This window comes from Xyrauchen texanus, chromosome 31 (genome assembly GCF_025860055.1).
Source record: "Xyrauchen texanus isolate HMW12.3.18 chromosome 31, RBS_HiC_50CHRs, whole genome shotgun sequence".
Lineage (NCBI taxonomy): Eukaryota > Metazoa > Chordata > Actinopteri > Cypriniformes > Catostomidae > Xyrauchen > Xyrauchen texanus.
Window position 1 is genome coordinate 19,393,342 of NC_068306.1, and position 17,253 is coordinate 19,410,594.

The 17,253-nt window shown below is 36.8% G+C and overlaps 1 protein-coding gene across 1 annotated transcript in view; it reads left to right on the forward strand.

Moving 5' to 3' along the window:
* Positions 1-15,797, forward strand: part of LOC127625269 (CCR4-NOT transcription complex subunit 6-like) — a 30,230-nt gene extending 14,433 nt beyond the window's left edge. Inside the window, exons 8-12 of the mRNA XM_052100458.1 lie at positions 3,935-4,089; positions 4,241-4,395; positions 4,659-4,892; positions 4,976-5,178; positions 11,968-15,797. Of these exons, the coding sequence (XP_051956418.1) occupies positions 3,935-4,089; positions 4,241-4,395; positions 4,659-4,892; positions 4,976-5,178; positions 11,968-12,180 (960 nt within the window). The 3' untranslated portion in view covers positions 12,181-15,797. The remainder of the gene's footprint in view (positions 1-3,934; positions 4,090-4,240; positions 4,396-4,658; positions 4,893-4,975; positions 5,179-11,967) is intronic.
* The last annotated feature ends 1,456 nt before the right edge of the window (positions 15,798-17,253 follow it).

Here is a 17,253-nt window from a genome sequence, read left to right on the forward strand (position 1 = left end):
AGTATTTTTACATTTCAGTTGATTATTTGTATTAATATATTTATATAAAAAATAAAGTTTATAGTACATTTTCATTACAATAAACTTGGTCTTCTATACCTTTTTTTATTTCACTTGCAACGACAACAGTATTTAAGATATAAAATATCCCTTTACAACTTTACATCAGCTATGTCTTGACATTATTCTAAAGAATGTCTTGGTATAATATTGCCTAAGTTTGGTGTCAGTCACGTGAATCCCCTAGGAGGAGTATTCAAATATGCCCGGCTTAATGAGAAAAATATTTTTAGCAAGTTTGGTTACCGTAGAAGAAACTGACCCCACCACTTGTCAAAAGGTGAAAATAAAGAGCTCCCCAGCCATGCCCATGTGTTAACTTTTGCCCTAGCCTAATGGCCAACAAATCCAAGTACATGCCAAGTACCTCAAAAGCATGTGAATATACATAAAAGGAATGATGATATGAATGCATTGCCATGGCAACAGTATTTATGATATCAAGAATTCCTTCATAATTTTAAATCTGCACTGTCTTGACATTATTCTATAAAATGTTTTGAAACAATTCAGGTAAACATAAGTGGGATATTTCAAAGTTTGTTAATAGTGTCACACTTCTGCCAGTTGGTTGTGCTACAACCAATGAGATCAGCAATGACAAACATTTGGCTCAATTTTGATGTAAATCACACCATGCATGCAGAAGATTTGAGACTTGCTTTTTCCCATTTTGTTTTATGTTACTTTATCATATTGCTATGGCAACATGTTCGATATATATCAAATCCATTCACAATTTAGCATCGTCAATGTCTTTGCATTCTGTCACCCACATTTGGTACCTGTAACATGAGATCCCTAGGAGGAATATTTAGAATTCCAGAGCATGCATTTTTCAAACAATCCAAAATAGCCAACTTCCTGTTGGGCAGAGCTTATGACTGTATGCACGAAATTTGTCTGGCTTGATGAGATCTATATGTGTACAAAGTTTGGTGATGGTAGCTTAAAAGGGGTGTACTACAGTGCTTGGGGCCCTAATAAATGTTAAATATAAGGACACTCAATTCTACTTGTAAAACATCAACTGATGTGACATTAAAATGTGATATTAATGACTTCATGACTCATTCTATGAGTAGAATTTACACGAGATCCATCAAAGCAGTTTTATCTATGATTTAAAGTAATATATATGCAGTAGATAATGTGTGATTTGTAATGTTTACCTTGTGTATTCATGGCACTAATGCATGGACATGTTACACGTGGCCATATGTACTTAATGTAATTTATGATGAAACTGATGCTACTGTAAAGATGGGTGTATATAAGAGTGTTTATGGGTAGAATACAGACAAAAGAATAAGAGTGGCAAAGCTTTGGGCAGATGTGTGAATTACTTTCGGCTGCAGTTTTCACATGAGTAAATGGTTATTTAAAGGGATGGTTCACCCAAAAATGAAAATTCTCATTTACTCACCCTCATGATATCCCAGGTGTATGACATTATTCAGCAGAACACATTTGAAGAAAAACAGAAAAAGATCTCCGCAGGGCTCCAGACTGCGACTAAAAATGGTTGCAAATGCGACAAAATAAATGCTAGTGAAAATATAAATCTAGTCGCCATTGGCAACCATTTTATGTGTGCTTTTCAAATGCTGTTTTGTCAGATATCATCTTTTATTGAATACATCTTTAGAGCACCAGTGTGTCTCACTCCACTTTTCACCCTTTCTGTTGATATGAGCTTGCTGGCTACACGCGACACACTGCGTGAGCCATGATGTCCGATTCGTGAACGAATGACTCTCTTGAACTGGGTCTTTTATAATGAATCATCTGACAAGAGCACATTTGAACTCAGAAGCTCAGGTTTGCAGTTTGAATTCGTCACTTTCTCAGCAAATAAGCCGTCATTGAGTTCACAACTTTGAGTGCAAACATTTCAAAATAGTAGTCCCATGTGTATTTTGGCTTGTTTCTAATTAAAAGTCCTGTGTTATGTTCCAAATCTTTTTTTTTTTTTTTTTTCTGGTTATTGTTGATTTGGGATTAGTGGCACAGACATTATCTGTAGATTACATTTTATATATATATATAGATATAGTATATATATATATATATATATATATATATATATATATATATATAGATATATAGTATATATATATAGATTCTGAAGGGCAGTACTAAATAACAGAAAAAATATATTTTTGTCTCTTATATTTGTATACATTCTGAAAGGGGTGTGTGAACTTGAGACAAAAGGGGACTGTATGCACTCACCAGTATATACAGCATATTAAACACCTGCTTAACAAGTCTTTCTATCTTGTTTTTGAACAACAATCTAAATCAAGCAATTCTGTGATGTGGCAACTAAAACAGCCATTTGGCTCCTAAATGTTTCAATTTGACCAAACTCCAGTTGGTCCTTAAAATGCAAGTGGATGGTGATCAGACATTTTTTGAAGCTCCAAGAATCACAGAAAGTCAGCTTAAACATCATCCCTATGACTCCCAATGGTTAAATTAATGTCTTCTAAATCGAATTGATCACTTTTGGTGCAAAAAAGAAACTTTTAAGTACTTTTATCGCTTCCGGTAAGCTTCATGAGAGTTCATGCTATCTCTTGTGTGACGTTGCCACATTCTTCTTTCTGTTGAGAAATCCAGGATAAGCACACAGACGCATCATTACAGATCCAAGCCAAAACCAATGAAGCTCTTGTACAGCATTCCTCTTACTCACTTTAAACAGCATTGCTCTTCCGGGTATGTCCCACGCGTGTCTCGCATGCCATCTTGATTACGTCAAGTGCACATACGGAAGTGATGATTAAGAGTTAAATAGTACTTGAATATTGATCTATTTCACACCAAAAGCTATTATGTCTTTAGAAGACATTAATTTAACCACTGGGGTTGTATGGATGTAGTTTATGTGGACTGTCTGTTCTTTATGGAGCTTCAAAGGTCTGATCACCGTCCACTTACATTTTAAGGACCTACTCAGCTGAGATACTTTTCTGTTTTTCATCAAATTAGCTATGCTGAAGAAAGAAAATCATACACACCTGGGATATCATGATGGTGAGTAAATTATGAGAATTTTCATTTTTGGGTGAACTAACCCTTTAAGAGTATTGAAGTAGTTTTGATTCTTTGTAGACTAATTAAACCAAAAAATGGCATGAAATGTTCTTGGAAAAAATCTCTATGCGAACAGTCATATACAGATGTATGTTTGCACCATCTTCCTAATAACTGCACACCGGTATGTTCGTGTTGACTGATCTTAATTGACAACAGGAATTAACTGTCAGCTTCAAAGTAGGTGGAGCTCCAGGTCACACCTACCGATGACGTGGACCAATGGTATTATCTGTTTAGCAGCCAGTAAGAAGTTCTCTTGATAATTTGCGCTGGCGAGCTGTTACGAACTACCGAAATGAACTCAAACACATTTTGCTGTCCATATTTTATTCTAAATTATTTCATAAACGTTTGTTCCTCTAGGAAGTGTGTAGGGGCCTTTACTGTCTGACATAAATTATTGTTGACAGTCTACTTTGGCTTTCACCCAAGAAGTCATCCTACAATCTGACAAGCAACAATTATAAAGAAAAAACAAATAATACAATTGTGCAACCAGTTTAACTTAACTGTGCTTTTAAAGATGTTTTATAATTTTGTGCTAAATAAGTGGTAATACTTAAAGCATTATATAATTAAACTTCTGAAGGTCAAGAAGCCTCTTGAAATCTTCATTGTTCCACACTATTAAACACCCTGTAGGTTGAAAGCAAATATTAATATTTATACACAGTTTTACATTTTCTGGCAAAAAGACAATTTGTTTTGACATTCTTGGTGGTTACGGTTAAGGGATGAGAGGGAAAAAAATAACTTGTGTTTTTAACAGGAAGTGGAGACTGAGCAGTACTACAACTACTTTCTGGTGGAGCTTAAGGAACATGGTTATGAAGGATTCTTCAGCCCCAAGTCCCGAGCCAGGACTATGTCTGAGTCTGACCGCAAACATGTGGATGGCTGCGCTGTCTTCTACAAGACAGAGAAGTGAGTACAGCTGTGTTCTTCCTAACTGCTTGTGTTTGCTAACTAGAAGACCCGCAGGGCTCCTTTCAGAATGGCCAAAACCACCACAATTGTGCCTGCATGCCGGATTTCCAGTTAGCCTTTCGGACCTCACTGTTTGTGTGTTGATCAGGTTCAGTCTGGTGCAGAAACATACAGTGGAGTTCAATCAGCTTGCAATGGCAAATTCTGAGGGCTCGGAGGCCATGTTGAACAGGGTGATGACCAAGGACAACATTGGAGTGGCCGTACTACTAGAGCTACGGAAAGAGATGATGGAGCAGTCTGGTCTGTTTCCTTCCTTCCTTTCTCCTCCACCCCCCCCCAACCACACACACTTTTTTATATTTGTGTTTTTGAAGGTGATTTCTAACTAAAATGACCCGTATGTGTAGCATTGTGTTTTGTTTTGATGTAACGTAGACAATATCTTAAGGCCCACATACTGACCCTTCATATCTGGTCTGCCACTAGGAGGAGTCCCTCAGGTCTTTAGATGTCCTGTTGTTAGCTAGCTTATGTAAGTAATGTTTCTGTCTTTCTCTCCACAGCTGGGAAGCCGCTGCATGGCATGGAGAAACAACTCATTTTGGTGGCCAATGCTCATATGCACTGGGACCCTGAGTATTCAGATGTGAAGCTAGTGCAGACCATGATGTTCCTCTCGGAGGTGAAGAATATCGTGGACAAGGCCAATCGCAGTCTGAAGCTCTCCTCTCTTTCTGGAGAAACCAATGCCATCCCTCTGGTCCTGTGCGCTGACCTCAACTCTTTACCTGACTCTGGTACGTAAGTTGACAAGAATGTTTAAAGATGCCATGTGTTCTCATATCTTTTTGCTTGATTCATGGTTTTTATGCATGCACAGGTGTGGTGGAGTACCTGAGCACAGGTGGTGTGGACAGCACCCACAAGGACTTCAAAGAGCTGCGATACATTGACAGCTTGACCAACTTCAACTGCAATGGCAAGAATGGCACCTCCAGCACCAGGATCACGCACGGCTTCAAACTGAAGAGTGCCTACGAGAACAGCCTGATGCCTTACACCAACTACACCTATGACTTTAAGGTTAGATGGTCTCCCATTAATTGCTTTCATACTGCCTTTTCCTGAAAATTTCAGTTTTCAGTTTATAAGGTGATGTGTGAACACGCCCTGTTTGAAAATACAGGTACATTTAGCACTGGCTATTTTCCTGAATTAGAAATCGATGCTATCTGTGAAAGTTGTAAGATTAACGGTTTGAGCATGTACAAGGTCAGGCCATGCTAATGTAAGACAGAGTTGATTCAAGTACTCTGGAGTAAAAAAAATAAGTTTTCTAATTAGGTCTGGGCAATATGTCTTAAAATATAACACAAAGCATAATGTTATAAACTTACACGCAATATTTAAAAAAATATCAAAGTTTGCTAGGTTTACGCTGCTAAATAACGCAGAAACGCGTGCGTCATCACAGTCTGTGAAAAAGGTCTGCGTATTTGACAGTTTACAATGATTTGCATTACATGAAACGCTGTAATCTCCTCTTCTGTTGTTCTGTGCTGCATTTTTAGATTTGTATAATAACTTGTAACTGTTACTAATGTTTGAAATTGCGTGAATGCTTGAACCTGCATTACTTTGATTTCACAATGCATGTGAATGATCTGAGAGCGCTGCCATACGTGTGCACACAGATCAGCTCGTCACTGGTTTGTTCTGAAACACTGACCATGTTTATCTGTCTTTAAATCACAGCCTTTTGTGGATTAATAATTACATATGACCAACTTGCCATTTTGATATTTTGTTTAATTGTGCAGCCCTGAAGGATCATGAAATTAGTGTACTGATGCATTATATGAAACTTAATGACCAAACAAATCGCATTTAAAATCATTGCGATATTTATAATATTGGTCAATTTTACATCGTCAGCAAAATTCTGTTATATTGTTAATATTCGATATATCGCCCAGTCCTTCTAATTGGACCGATAGTAAAATTATTCAATTTTGTAGTAGGATATAATATATATATTGTATGACTGACTCTAGAGGAAGTAGGTTGTATGATGCTCCACAAATCAAATCTAAAGTCATATGATGAGCAGCCAATGGAAAAGAAATGGATATGCGGAACAAGCACTTAAAGGCACTCCGCTCCAACTTGCATTACAGTTGCAATCTTTACACCTTAGTCTGCACCTAAATGTGCTTGGCCCATCGTTGGAGACTTGGAGCAGAGAAGCAACATCAATGGCAGCATCCCGTACATTTCACTCCTGTTCATGCGTCTCCAAGAATGGGGGGTGTGTTTCCATGTGTTTGTGACTGGGTCAGATTGACTTGGCTGTCACTAGACGCATTTCCACTGTCGCACCAAATTAAGGCATGCCATTGCTTGTCAGGGCCAATTGCGTTCACACTGTCAGTTCCGGGGCTTAATCGTGGCTCATGGCATTTGGCCCGCCGATTAACCTTGGGCCAAAGAAGGCCAACTGGGGATTGAGGTACGGTCAATGTCAAAAGCTGAGTTTAGGGAGACACTCGTGCTGCATTTCTTTTCAAGTTATATGTGGGATATTCGAACTTGAATACTCCAAACTCTACAACTATAAAGGAATTACTGATGGGCATGATTACCTGTGTACTCTGAAGTGACGGCAACGATCGAAACGCTTGGTGTGACTTTTCACTGATTTCAAAGTTCAGTGACATCAGAGCCGTATGTAATGGAACGCAGGGTCTTCAAAACTATTTTTAACTTAACACTGTGTTTTAAAAATGCGATGATTATGGCATCACGGAATCTGTGGTTTACAGATACACGGTTCAGAAACCGTGCACACAAGCTTATTACGGTAACCTGAAGGAAGAACAGATGCATGTTCTGAGCATCGTTTCATTGAATTGACCAGCAAGTCTTCACATGTCGAAATATTATGCATTATATTTTGATTATGCCCACTTTTGTACTTATTGTAACGGACTACTTAATAACAGCCTATTTTATTTTTATTTTTTTTCCTTTTCCCCCAATTTCGAATGCCTAATTCCCACTACTTGGTAGGTCCGTGGTTACTTGCCTCAATCCAGGTGGCGGAGGACAAGTCTCCATGCATCTCATCAAATGGCTCGTTGTCCATGACACTGTGGAAACTCCGCATGTGGAGGTTCATGCTACTCTCCGCGATCCAGGCACAACTTTCCACGAGCCCTATTGAGAGCGAGAACTCCTAATAACGACCATGAGGAGGCTACCCCATGTGACTGTACCCGCCCTAGCAACCGGGCCAATTTGGTTGCTTAGGAGACCTGGCTGGAGTCACTCAGCACACCTTGAATTCGAACTCGTGACTCCAGGGGTGTAGTCGGCGTCAATACTAGCTGAGCTACCCAGGCCTCCTGTAACAGCCTATGTTAATTAATAGACATTGTAGCAAGAGAGACAATGCAGCAGCCAAAGACGTATGACATATATGTACACTCTGTATTTGTACATGTCTGTGTGCCCCACACCACCAAGTACTCAAGTAGACAAAATTACCAAAAGCCCATTCCTCAAAGAAATTCCATTGCCAGATGCTTGGAAAAGGATGTTTTAACAACCAAAACTGCAACAATCATGTTAGCATAACCGGGTTTTGATTGTTTCCTAGCAACCCAACTGCTAAACAAATGCTGCTACGATAGCATTCGTACTACAGGTGGACGATCATCAAAAGAAAGTTTAATTTATCATGTTTCGTACACCTGTCTCTGCAAACGTTTGTTAAACGAGCGTTAATATCTTGTACAAACTTTGACTTATTGATCGATTTAATTTAATATGTGAATGTTTATCACTTATCTCTGAGTGACGACATATTTGCGTGATTTTTATCACCTACAACTCAGTGAAAAAATGTAGTTAAAATACTTGTTAGCTAGCTAAACTTGATATTCTTGATAACATGCGTGTTTGTTTTGGTATGGGAAATGGGTGGGGTGTGAGACGTGCACCAGGGCGTCATATTAAGGGCGGGTTTTAGGGCAATGCTGCGGGGGTTTTTGCCCTTATGGTGGCAATGCAGAGCGATTTTGGTCTCGTGGCTCAAAGTACGAGGCTATTGGCCCTGGCTGACCAGTTTTTGGCCCTGGCTCGCACTGGCCCGATAGTGGAGAATCGGTTAATCCTTAGTTGAGCATGTGGTTACCCGTTTTATTTCTGTGGCCATTTACATAGTTGGTAAGTACACCTAGCATTTTTAGATTCTGTTCAGATTCTAGAAGTGGTATTGTGTAATCCAGGATTCTGTGTTCAAGTAAAGGAAATCCGTGTGCGAGCGCAGAGATTTGCCCATGCGCAACCGGTGTATATGATGTGACATGCATGTGATCTCAAGCCCAAAAATGGCAGAACGCAGAAGTTAACGGTTGTAATGAGTTCTCTCCTCCAAGTCAGAATGCACCCAATGCTCAAGTCCGAGTCATTAGTGTTCAAATCTGAGATGAGTCCTGGACTCGAGTACAACACTGGTAGTCACTATGTCGCCAACAAGGTTTTTGTATGTTGTGTACAAAAAAAATTGGTAATGTTGTCACTGCCGCCTGCTGTGCTTTGTGAAAACATCAGCAGTTGCCTCATGAACGAAGCTCTGTACATTCTCTACCAATCTGCATTCATCTCTGATAATCTGCTTTCATCTCTGCTTTGCATTTAAGTACATTTATATAATATAATGCAAAATTATTTTAAGTATTGATGTAGTGCAAAACATGATTTTAGTTCCAAGCAACGTGTCTTGACTACAAAAACATTTGAGTTGTAAACAATGACAGTCGGAACGCATATATAATATAAGGGCTGCACGATTTGGGGAAATGAAATATTGCGATATGCAATTTCGATATAATACACAAATGGTAACATGAGTCAACTTGTTTGGTTATCAAGGAAAATGTACAAATGGAGAACTGATAATGCTGAAATGTGTATTTCTCAACTCAAACATACAAACTAGCAACAACTATAAATGCAGTGTTTTCAAATAAAAATATTTTTACAAAATTAAATAACATCTTTGCATTACTGCAAACTTATTTTCTCAATATTACACCTAAATTAAATGGAACAATAAATAAGAACATACAAATTTTCATGAAAATAATATTGTCCAAACAAATGGGGACGTTTAATCAGGATGTAACATTTATTGTTGCTGTTTTTTTTAAATTACCAACTGGTATTTCCAAATCCTCTTTCTAAAAAGTTCTACTTATCGCTGGTACCACTTGTCCAGTGTGTGGATCATTTTCTGAAATCCAACTTTGCTAACGGTGCATCATGTCTCTTTATATCTCTGTGAAGACTTGTCATAAGGCGTGACACTCGTAAACACCTGTAATTGTGCTTTGTTTTGTTAACTGGGCTTTTTAATGTAGTTTTGGTCAATGAAAACTGTTGACATTTTAGTCATATTTTAGTAACATTTAATCATATTGATATTTTAGCCACTGAACACTGTAAACATTTTAGCCATAAAAGTATTATTATAAGCATTTGCCAATCTTGTCTATCCAAAACATATATATATATAATCTCACACACACATTTTATTGTTGTCATTTGTGTTATTTTTCACAAAAGATTGATCTTATCAAACACATGCACTTATTTATTTAATATAATCGCAGCTTTTGGCCGTCATATAATTGCACAGGCTGACATTGCGATATGATTTTATCGTGCTGCACTAATATATATAAGATTGCATTTTTTTTTTTTTTATATATTCAGAAATATGAACAAGTGAAAAAAATACACTTATATTTAGGATATATTCTCTTAAAGCAAGTCTAAATATCTTATGTTGCATCTCAAGTAAATGTATCTTAAGGATTTTTAGATAATGTTATATGGAAAACAAGACAAAAACACTTATATACTCATTTTAGAGGTATTTTTAAAAGACTATTTTTGTCTTTTGAAGAGTCCGCTAATGGTTAATCGTTGCAATAATCACTCGAATATTCGAATTGTCATTCTAATAATCCTTAGATTTATTCGATTTATAAAAATAATTGTTAGTTGCAGCCCTATTTGTGTGAATTGGCTTCTTTGGATATGTACAATGTTGATGTTATAAAAGAGCCATCTCATGCAGGAAACCACAAACCTGAAGTAATCTCCATGAGAATTTGCAAAGATGAATATAACTGTAAATTAAGTAGCCTATATAGTCTAATATATTATAGACCCTTTAAATTAGAGACAACCATATACAGTGGCCTACTTTTCAAAAATATTTGTAATAACTCCAAAGCATTAACTCACTGCTGTGCTTTAAAGCTTATGACAGGCCAACTGTCCATTCAAACTTTTTTTTTTTTTTTGTAACCCTAATGCAAAATAAAAAAGCAACAACAAAGAAATGCCAATTGAAGAAATTATATAAAGAAATGTCTGAAAGAAAAACATGGTGAACCTTGGCTGTGAAGTTTCCTTTTATTTTTTTAGCAAAGTTGGACGGTTAAGAATTTAAATTACAAAAGCAATTACTGAATCAAATACTATCTTGAAGCGCAGTATGAAAATTATAAATATCATTTACTTTTAAATGGTTACTAGAGTAAATATCGGTAAATATGCACAGTTACATATACACATATACGTATGTGTATATATATATATATATATATATATATATATATATATATATATCTCAAATACACACATAATATGACACATTTCACTTTCAATCTTTATTGGCCAAAAACTATTTGCATTGAACTGTATAAAAAGATCTTATTAGCTGTTTATAGAAGTAGTCTTAACTGACTAAAATTGACTCAAGCAAAACTCTCACCAGTACCATCTGCACAGATGATGAGATTAACAGTTATTTTTTTGTGGTAAGGTATGAAATAAACGCAGGTTATCAGTAAATTTAAGATGCTGTGCATTAGATATCACATTGTGATTTCACTTTTGTCTTGGGATTTTTACGGGATATGTGTGAATGTGATCACAGATCCGGGAAAGCTGGGGCAATGTGAATGATCAAAATCTTGCAGTCCCGGGACAGATCCAGGGATGACTTTTCCGGGATTCATCCCAGGATCTGTGTGAAAGGGGCTTATTGTCATTTGATTCAAAAAGGCACCTGTAATGGGAATAATGAATGATGATAATGTAACTGATGTTCTGTTGTGCAGTACGCCGTTTGACATGTCTCAAGTGTTTTGGATTGTACAGAGTGGATTTTGTATAAAAGCACTTTAAATTTAATGTAACATTGCATATTTTATTTGATCAAAGTAATTCTATTTTTATTTGATTTAAAGTTAATTATTTCATTTGAGTAGACACCATTTTATAATAAAATGTAACTAAACTGTCAAATACTGAAAAAAATAATCTCCATCCAATAACCACATTATACATAACGACACCTGCTTAAATATAACATCTGTTGGGCACATAAAGGGCTCTATTTTCATGACTTTATGAGCGCTAATTCCAATTTTCATGCCAGCTCAAGCGGCCTTGGGTGAGAGTGATGCGCTATATGTGAGTCCTAGAAATGTCCTGGAAAATTGTGCCTTATTGAGAGGGGGAACACTGAATATTATCCCCATTTTTGCTGCTGAGGTTTGAAACAGAGACGGCATTAAAATTGACAATGTGTTTCTATAACTGGCCAGAGAAAAAGTAAATAAGTTCACTCTGATATTCATGTTTTCATATTTTTTTTTATACTTTTTAAATCTCCAGCAAAATCACCATGTATATGTTCTAAATATTCCATATATCACCCAGCTTTAAGAGAACCTCCATCTTGAAGTCTCAAACCATTATTGACACAATTGTAATCTTGTTTTTCTTTTATAGGGCATCATTGACTACATCTTCTACTCTCAACCTTTGCTCAGTGTGCTGGGCGTATTGGGTCCCTTGGACCCCCACTGGCTCCACGAGAACAATGTCACTGGCTGCCCCCATCCCCACATCCCCTCTGATCACTTCTCCTTGTTTGCACAAATGGAGCTTCTCCTGCCCTACCCACCTGCTGTCAACGGCATTCATCTGCCTGGTCGCAGGTAGTTCTCCGAGCCAGCAGGTGTAGCTCCAGCCCGTGCTTCTTTTTGCTCTCATGGTGGATAGAGAGAGAATGAGGCAGGGGCTGTTGTGTATAAGTCTGAAACCAGTTAGAGGAGAAGGGGGTATGGCAAACTTTTATTCCCATGGATTTTTAACTGAAGCAGATGCTAATGTCAGTCTTATCTATACCACCTTTCAACTTTTGTTTTCGTTTCCTTTTTGTTTTCTGTTTGGTTTTCCCCTTCTGTTTCTGGGCTCAAAGTTAAAATTGCTAATTTTTCCAACTAGTTAACACACCCAAGGGCCCTGAGTGTTACTGTAACTTTTACCTTGAGACAAAAGTCAAAGCTTTTTTATAACTATATGGCAATATCTTTGAAACACATCAGGGAGTCCAGATCAAGTAAGTTATCATGAAATGAATCATTTGGATCATGCTATTTATGAGGCCAGTTAAGAGTGAGCAGCTGCATTTGACCAAAAAAATAAATAATTTCACCATCTCCGCTCAAGTCAGATAGTGAATCTCCCTTATTATAAGGGCTTTTAATGTATAAAGAGAGCTGGTCAAACTCTAATACTTAGTCAGTGGTGCTGTGGCCTCTCTACAGGCAGTTTGCTTCACAATCTAGCTTAGCACACATTGGGCCAGGTCCATCTCGAATGGATTTATCCATAGGATGCCATTCGTACCATGGGCAATTTATATAAATACATATATATTTTTTTTTAATGCTTTTAAGAAAGCAACATTTCAATTAGCAACTTGTGAAGTTGTCATGCTTCATGTGCCATGGTGCCCTCATTGTGCTGAGGTGCTCACAGATCTTGTTTGTACAACAGCGAGAAGGTTTCAGTAAAGGGAAATAATCTGGAACAGGCAGCTGTGTTTTATATGGCAGTAACTGTAGCCTTTGCACCTGGGGTGCTGGTCTCAGACCTGTTGAATTTGCCAGGAGATCATGTTAATAAGACGAGGGTGTAAGGGTGGCATATGCTTGCACATTCAAAGACAGGCACATCCCACTCATAGATGGATAAATTAACCCTTCAATGTGGTCAGTAGATGTCTTGCCCAACAAAGACTCCAGTTATTCATTTATTTTGTTTTTAGTTTATTTTCTCTCTACATGATTGTATAGAAGCAACAAATGTACTGCAAATGTTTTTTTGTTGTTTTTGTTCTTTTGTAAGTACACAGATTAGATTTGGATGAAAATGATTGTATTTGTAAATGAAAGCAAAATTTATATCCGTGTTAGATGTTCATCTTAATGAACATTCAAAAGACCAGTGTGTTTAAGAGTTGTTTTTTTTAGGTTTCTGCTGTGTAAAATTGCATATGTCAAGGTTTTCCCTAGTGTACCAGTTTATTTCCTCTTCTGATATTGTTCCACCGAGGCCGATAACTGGTGATGTGGTCCTGTTATTCACTTTGATATTCAAGAACTCATAACATTGTGCCTCACTGATTCGTTTTTCAGAGCGCACTGCCAGTGCTATCGGTGAACACCTGAAACGCCTCAATATCTCTGTACATGTTCACCATCCTCCAATATCCTCCTTTCCATTATCCTCCTTTCCATTTGTCAGTTTTCTATATTAGCTATCAAACATGATCTCTTTGGGTATAAAAAAAAAACAGCAAAAGATTGCTTTGCTGATCCGCTCTTGTTTCTTGAACCAGATATTTTTCATTCCAATCATGCAATGGTCAATCCCTGCTCACGTTTATGATCTAAATTCTCTCTTTACTGCCACTTCCTCCCTTTCGACTCAGGCAATTCACTTTAGCCGTATATTTTGCTCGTTTCTCTACTTGTTTGGATCTTGTTCTGTATTTCATGTACGTTTATCTCCTCTTGTATTGTGCCATCCGTTGCATTCTGCCACAAGGCCAAGTGTAAAGCTCGATTTACTACTGTAAAACCTGCTCTAACTTAATGAAAACAAATATGGTGGGAATTCGTCTGTTTATTCTTTGTAAGCGCAAGGCCAGAGTGCCGCTTCTGTAGCATGGTCTAATTTTTAATTTCAGATTAAATAGCAGCCGCTATCAACACCAGTCATTTATTGAAGCGTGCTTTCAAAGCAAATTGTTGGTTTTTCCATCCCTGTTGAATTTGTAATGTTTTAGAAATTGAATAGATTGACAAGCACTTATTGTAGATCACTGGTGCAGCTACTCATTGCTTTTTACAAAAAAAATAAAAAATGAGAACGCTACTTTTGCCATGAGGCAGAGGTAAATTTTAATGACTTTTATCAAGCAAGAGTAAATGGATGAACTGGATGGACCATCTTATAATTCCCCATTTGGAGTCCCTTTTTATTCCTCACATCGAAGTCTGAATTTTGTTTTTGTTTTCTGGTTGTTTTAATTGAAAGCAACTTGTCTGGTTATATTGGATTGCTGGTGATGTAGTAAAAAGATTTTTGTAAAGTGTGAATAATGTATCACGTTTCCTTTGACATGAATTGTGTTGTGTATTATGATTGATATCTAATTGTTTTTGTCATTTTGTTTTGTAATTCTTAAAACCAAATTTTTTTGTAAAGATGTTGGCACACTGAATTATAGATTTATATTGTTGCTAACCTTCACTTCAAGATGCTTTTAAGGAAAAAAAACATCAATGAAATCTTCACAGAGAAATAAAGAGCTGTCATTTTGTCACGAAACAAAATCAACTTTGACCCTTAGCTTTGTGGCATTTCACCTGGTTGGAGAGCCAGTAATTTACTTACAAATGTGTTTGGGTTGTGGGATGCATAGTGGACACATTCTCTATCCTGTTTTTCCTACTTTCTTAGGTGTTTTTGTGCTATCTGTCTCCAGAAGAAAGTAAGGTTTAGGGCAGAACAAAGAGACATTTTATGTTAGTGTTCTCGTTTGTGCGCTCCCTCTTTCTCGGCATCATTGCTCTCTGAAAGCCAGTCACCTCTAATAAATTGCATGTTTAGGTATTATTGCCATTGCCACAGTGTTTAGGGAATCTTTAATTTCCTTTGGGTCAAAGACAATGCTTTCAGGTTGGTGTCTTGTGTACAACAAGCAAAAATAGCATAATGCTAGTAATGTCAACATACTCAACTTGGAAATAATGACTTTCACAACTCTTGATTTCGTCCTTTCAGAACAACTGGGCAGTTATTTCTGGCTTTTACCATAGAAAGTCTTTCCTTTTGTTTCATTGTCAACTTTTCTCTCCATTAGTAGGGGTAGTAGTTCAATGGTCAGGATTGTTGTTGAATCAGCTGAGAGTCAATAAATATTTAGGTAATGTCACTATATAATGCACTGGACCAACTCTTGTTTACCATTTATGGAATACCAGCATAACACTTGCACAATGTTTTAAAAAGAATGTTGCATACATGTGTATGGAAAAAAAAGAATAGATATTACAAAAAAAATCAAATAATGGCAGCTGTTTTTAATTAAATATTAAGTGTTTGGGATCAAAGCCTAATGGTAAACAAGGTGTTTTGGATTTCACTGTTTCTCCAGTTCTCTTGGTTCTCTGAGTAGTGATGTGTTTATAACAGGGTCAGCTTGTTTCCTTTACAACCATGTATTTTTTCCTACTCATGGTTAAATAAATTCTATATCTGTTTCAGCCTTTGTGTTTTATGATAATTGTGATGTCTAGAACAACCAATAAAAGAGATATGAAGCTTTCTAAGTCATGGTTCCATTACAGATTTTAGTTATATCCAGATTTTCCATTTGAAAAAGTTAAAGAATCTGTAAAACAACAGCCAACCAAGCGGTAAATTAAGTTAATTCTAGTTCAAAATGTTCTTTGGTGTAGATTACACAATTGTTATAACCAAGTGAAAGACTGTTTAGGCTGCCCAGACATGCTTCACCCAGCAGATGGAGTGCATGATCCACAGCTGATCAGAGGTGTTTTTTCCCTTCTCAATTGTAATGAGCTTGTCTTTTTCTTCCATCTGTAAGCTTGGTGAATATTGGACGAAAATAAAAATGCTCTAGTTATCTAACAGCAGAAACACGTGACCATATGGTTGGTTAAAAAAAAAAAACAATTGTTAAAGTTTAAAAAAAATTCAGTATGTTTTAGTACACACAGATTAATGTGTAAAATTGTATTTAAAACCTTTGAATTGACTGAATATGTAAACCGACATTTCCCTAAAGTTCTAATGTGATTTAATGCAATTACCATGGAGACAAACCCACCAGCAAACCAATTATCACAAGCAACACACACATCAGTGTAGGATAGCAATGCGGCAAAAATCTGCAGCTTCAAGATAAATCACATCTTTCATAATTTGTTTAAACTGTCAATAAGACATCCAAGTGCTACAAATCATGAATTCCTGAAAACTTGATACACATAATCATGTCCATATGACCAATGTGGAACATTTCTTGCATATCTACTCTCGACCTGGAATTAATGTTCCAGAGCAAAGCAATAAGAAATAAAGTCCAGACAATGACCTGGGTGAAAAAGGATCACATTACACTATTGGTAGCTACTCTGAGACAGACACTACTAAATACACTTCCAATTAGATTTATCAAATCATTCAGTGAGTACTCCAAATGATATCCAAAAGAAACCAGATTAAATTACCATAAAAGTGTTCTTTTAAATATTACTTTACATGATTAAAATTTTAGTTGTTTTATTTGTAATCTTACCAGATTACATTTTTTGTAATCTAGCCAAAAATGTTGGTCTCAATGGACTGTTAGAACTTCTCAATGTAATTTTGCTGCCTTAAAGCCATAAAGTTGTGTTTGACCTTGGATAGACTTCATTAATTTTGAAGTTTTATTTCAAGGTTCAGGCCATAGGGACTCTTCCTAAATTCTTACTGGAAGTTTGTATGTTGGTGATAATGACCCAGAGTAATGTTGAAAACTTTCAGACACAATCTCTTGGGATGGATGCGTTTAGAGGCGTGATAAGTTATGGACTTATATTCAGGAGGGCCATGTACAACCGCAATGAAAATTATTTGGCACTCTGTAAGCGAGTCATTTCAAAGAACTTTTGGTCTATGACTGGGCCTGTCTTTCTCCCCCAAATTAAACAC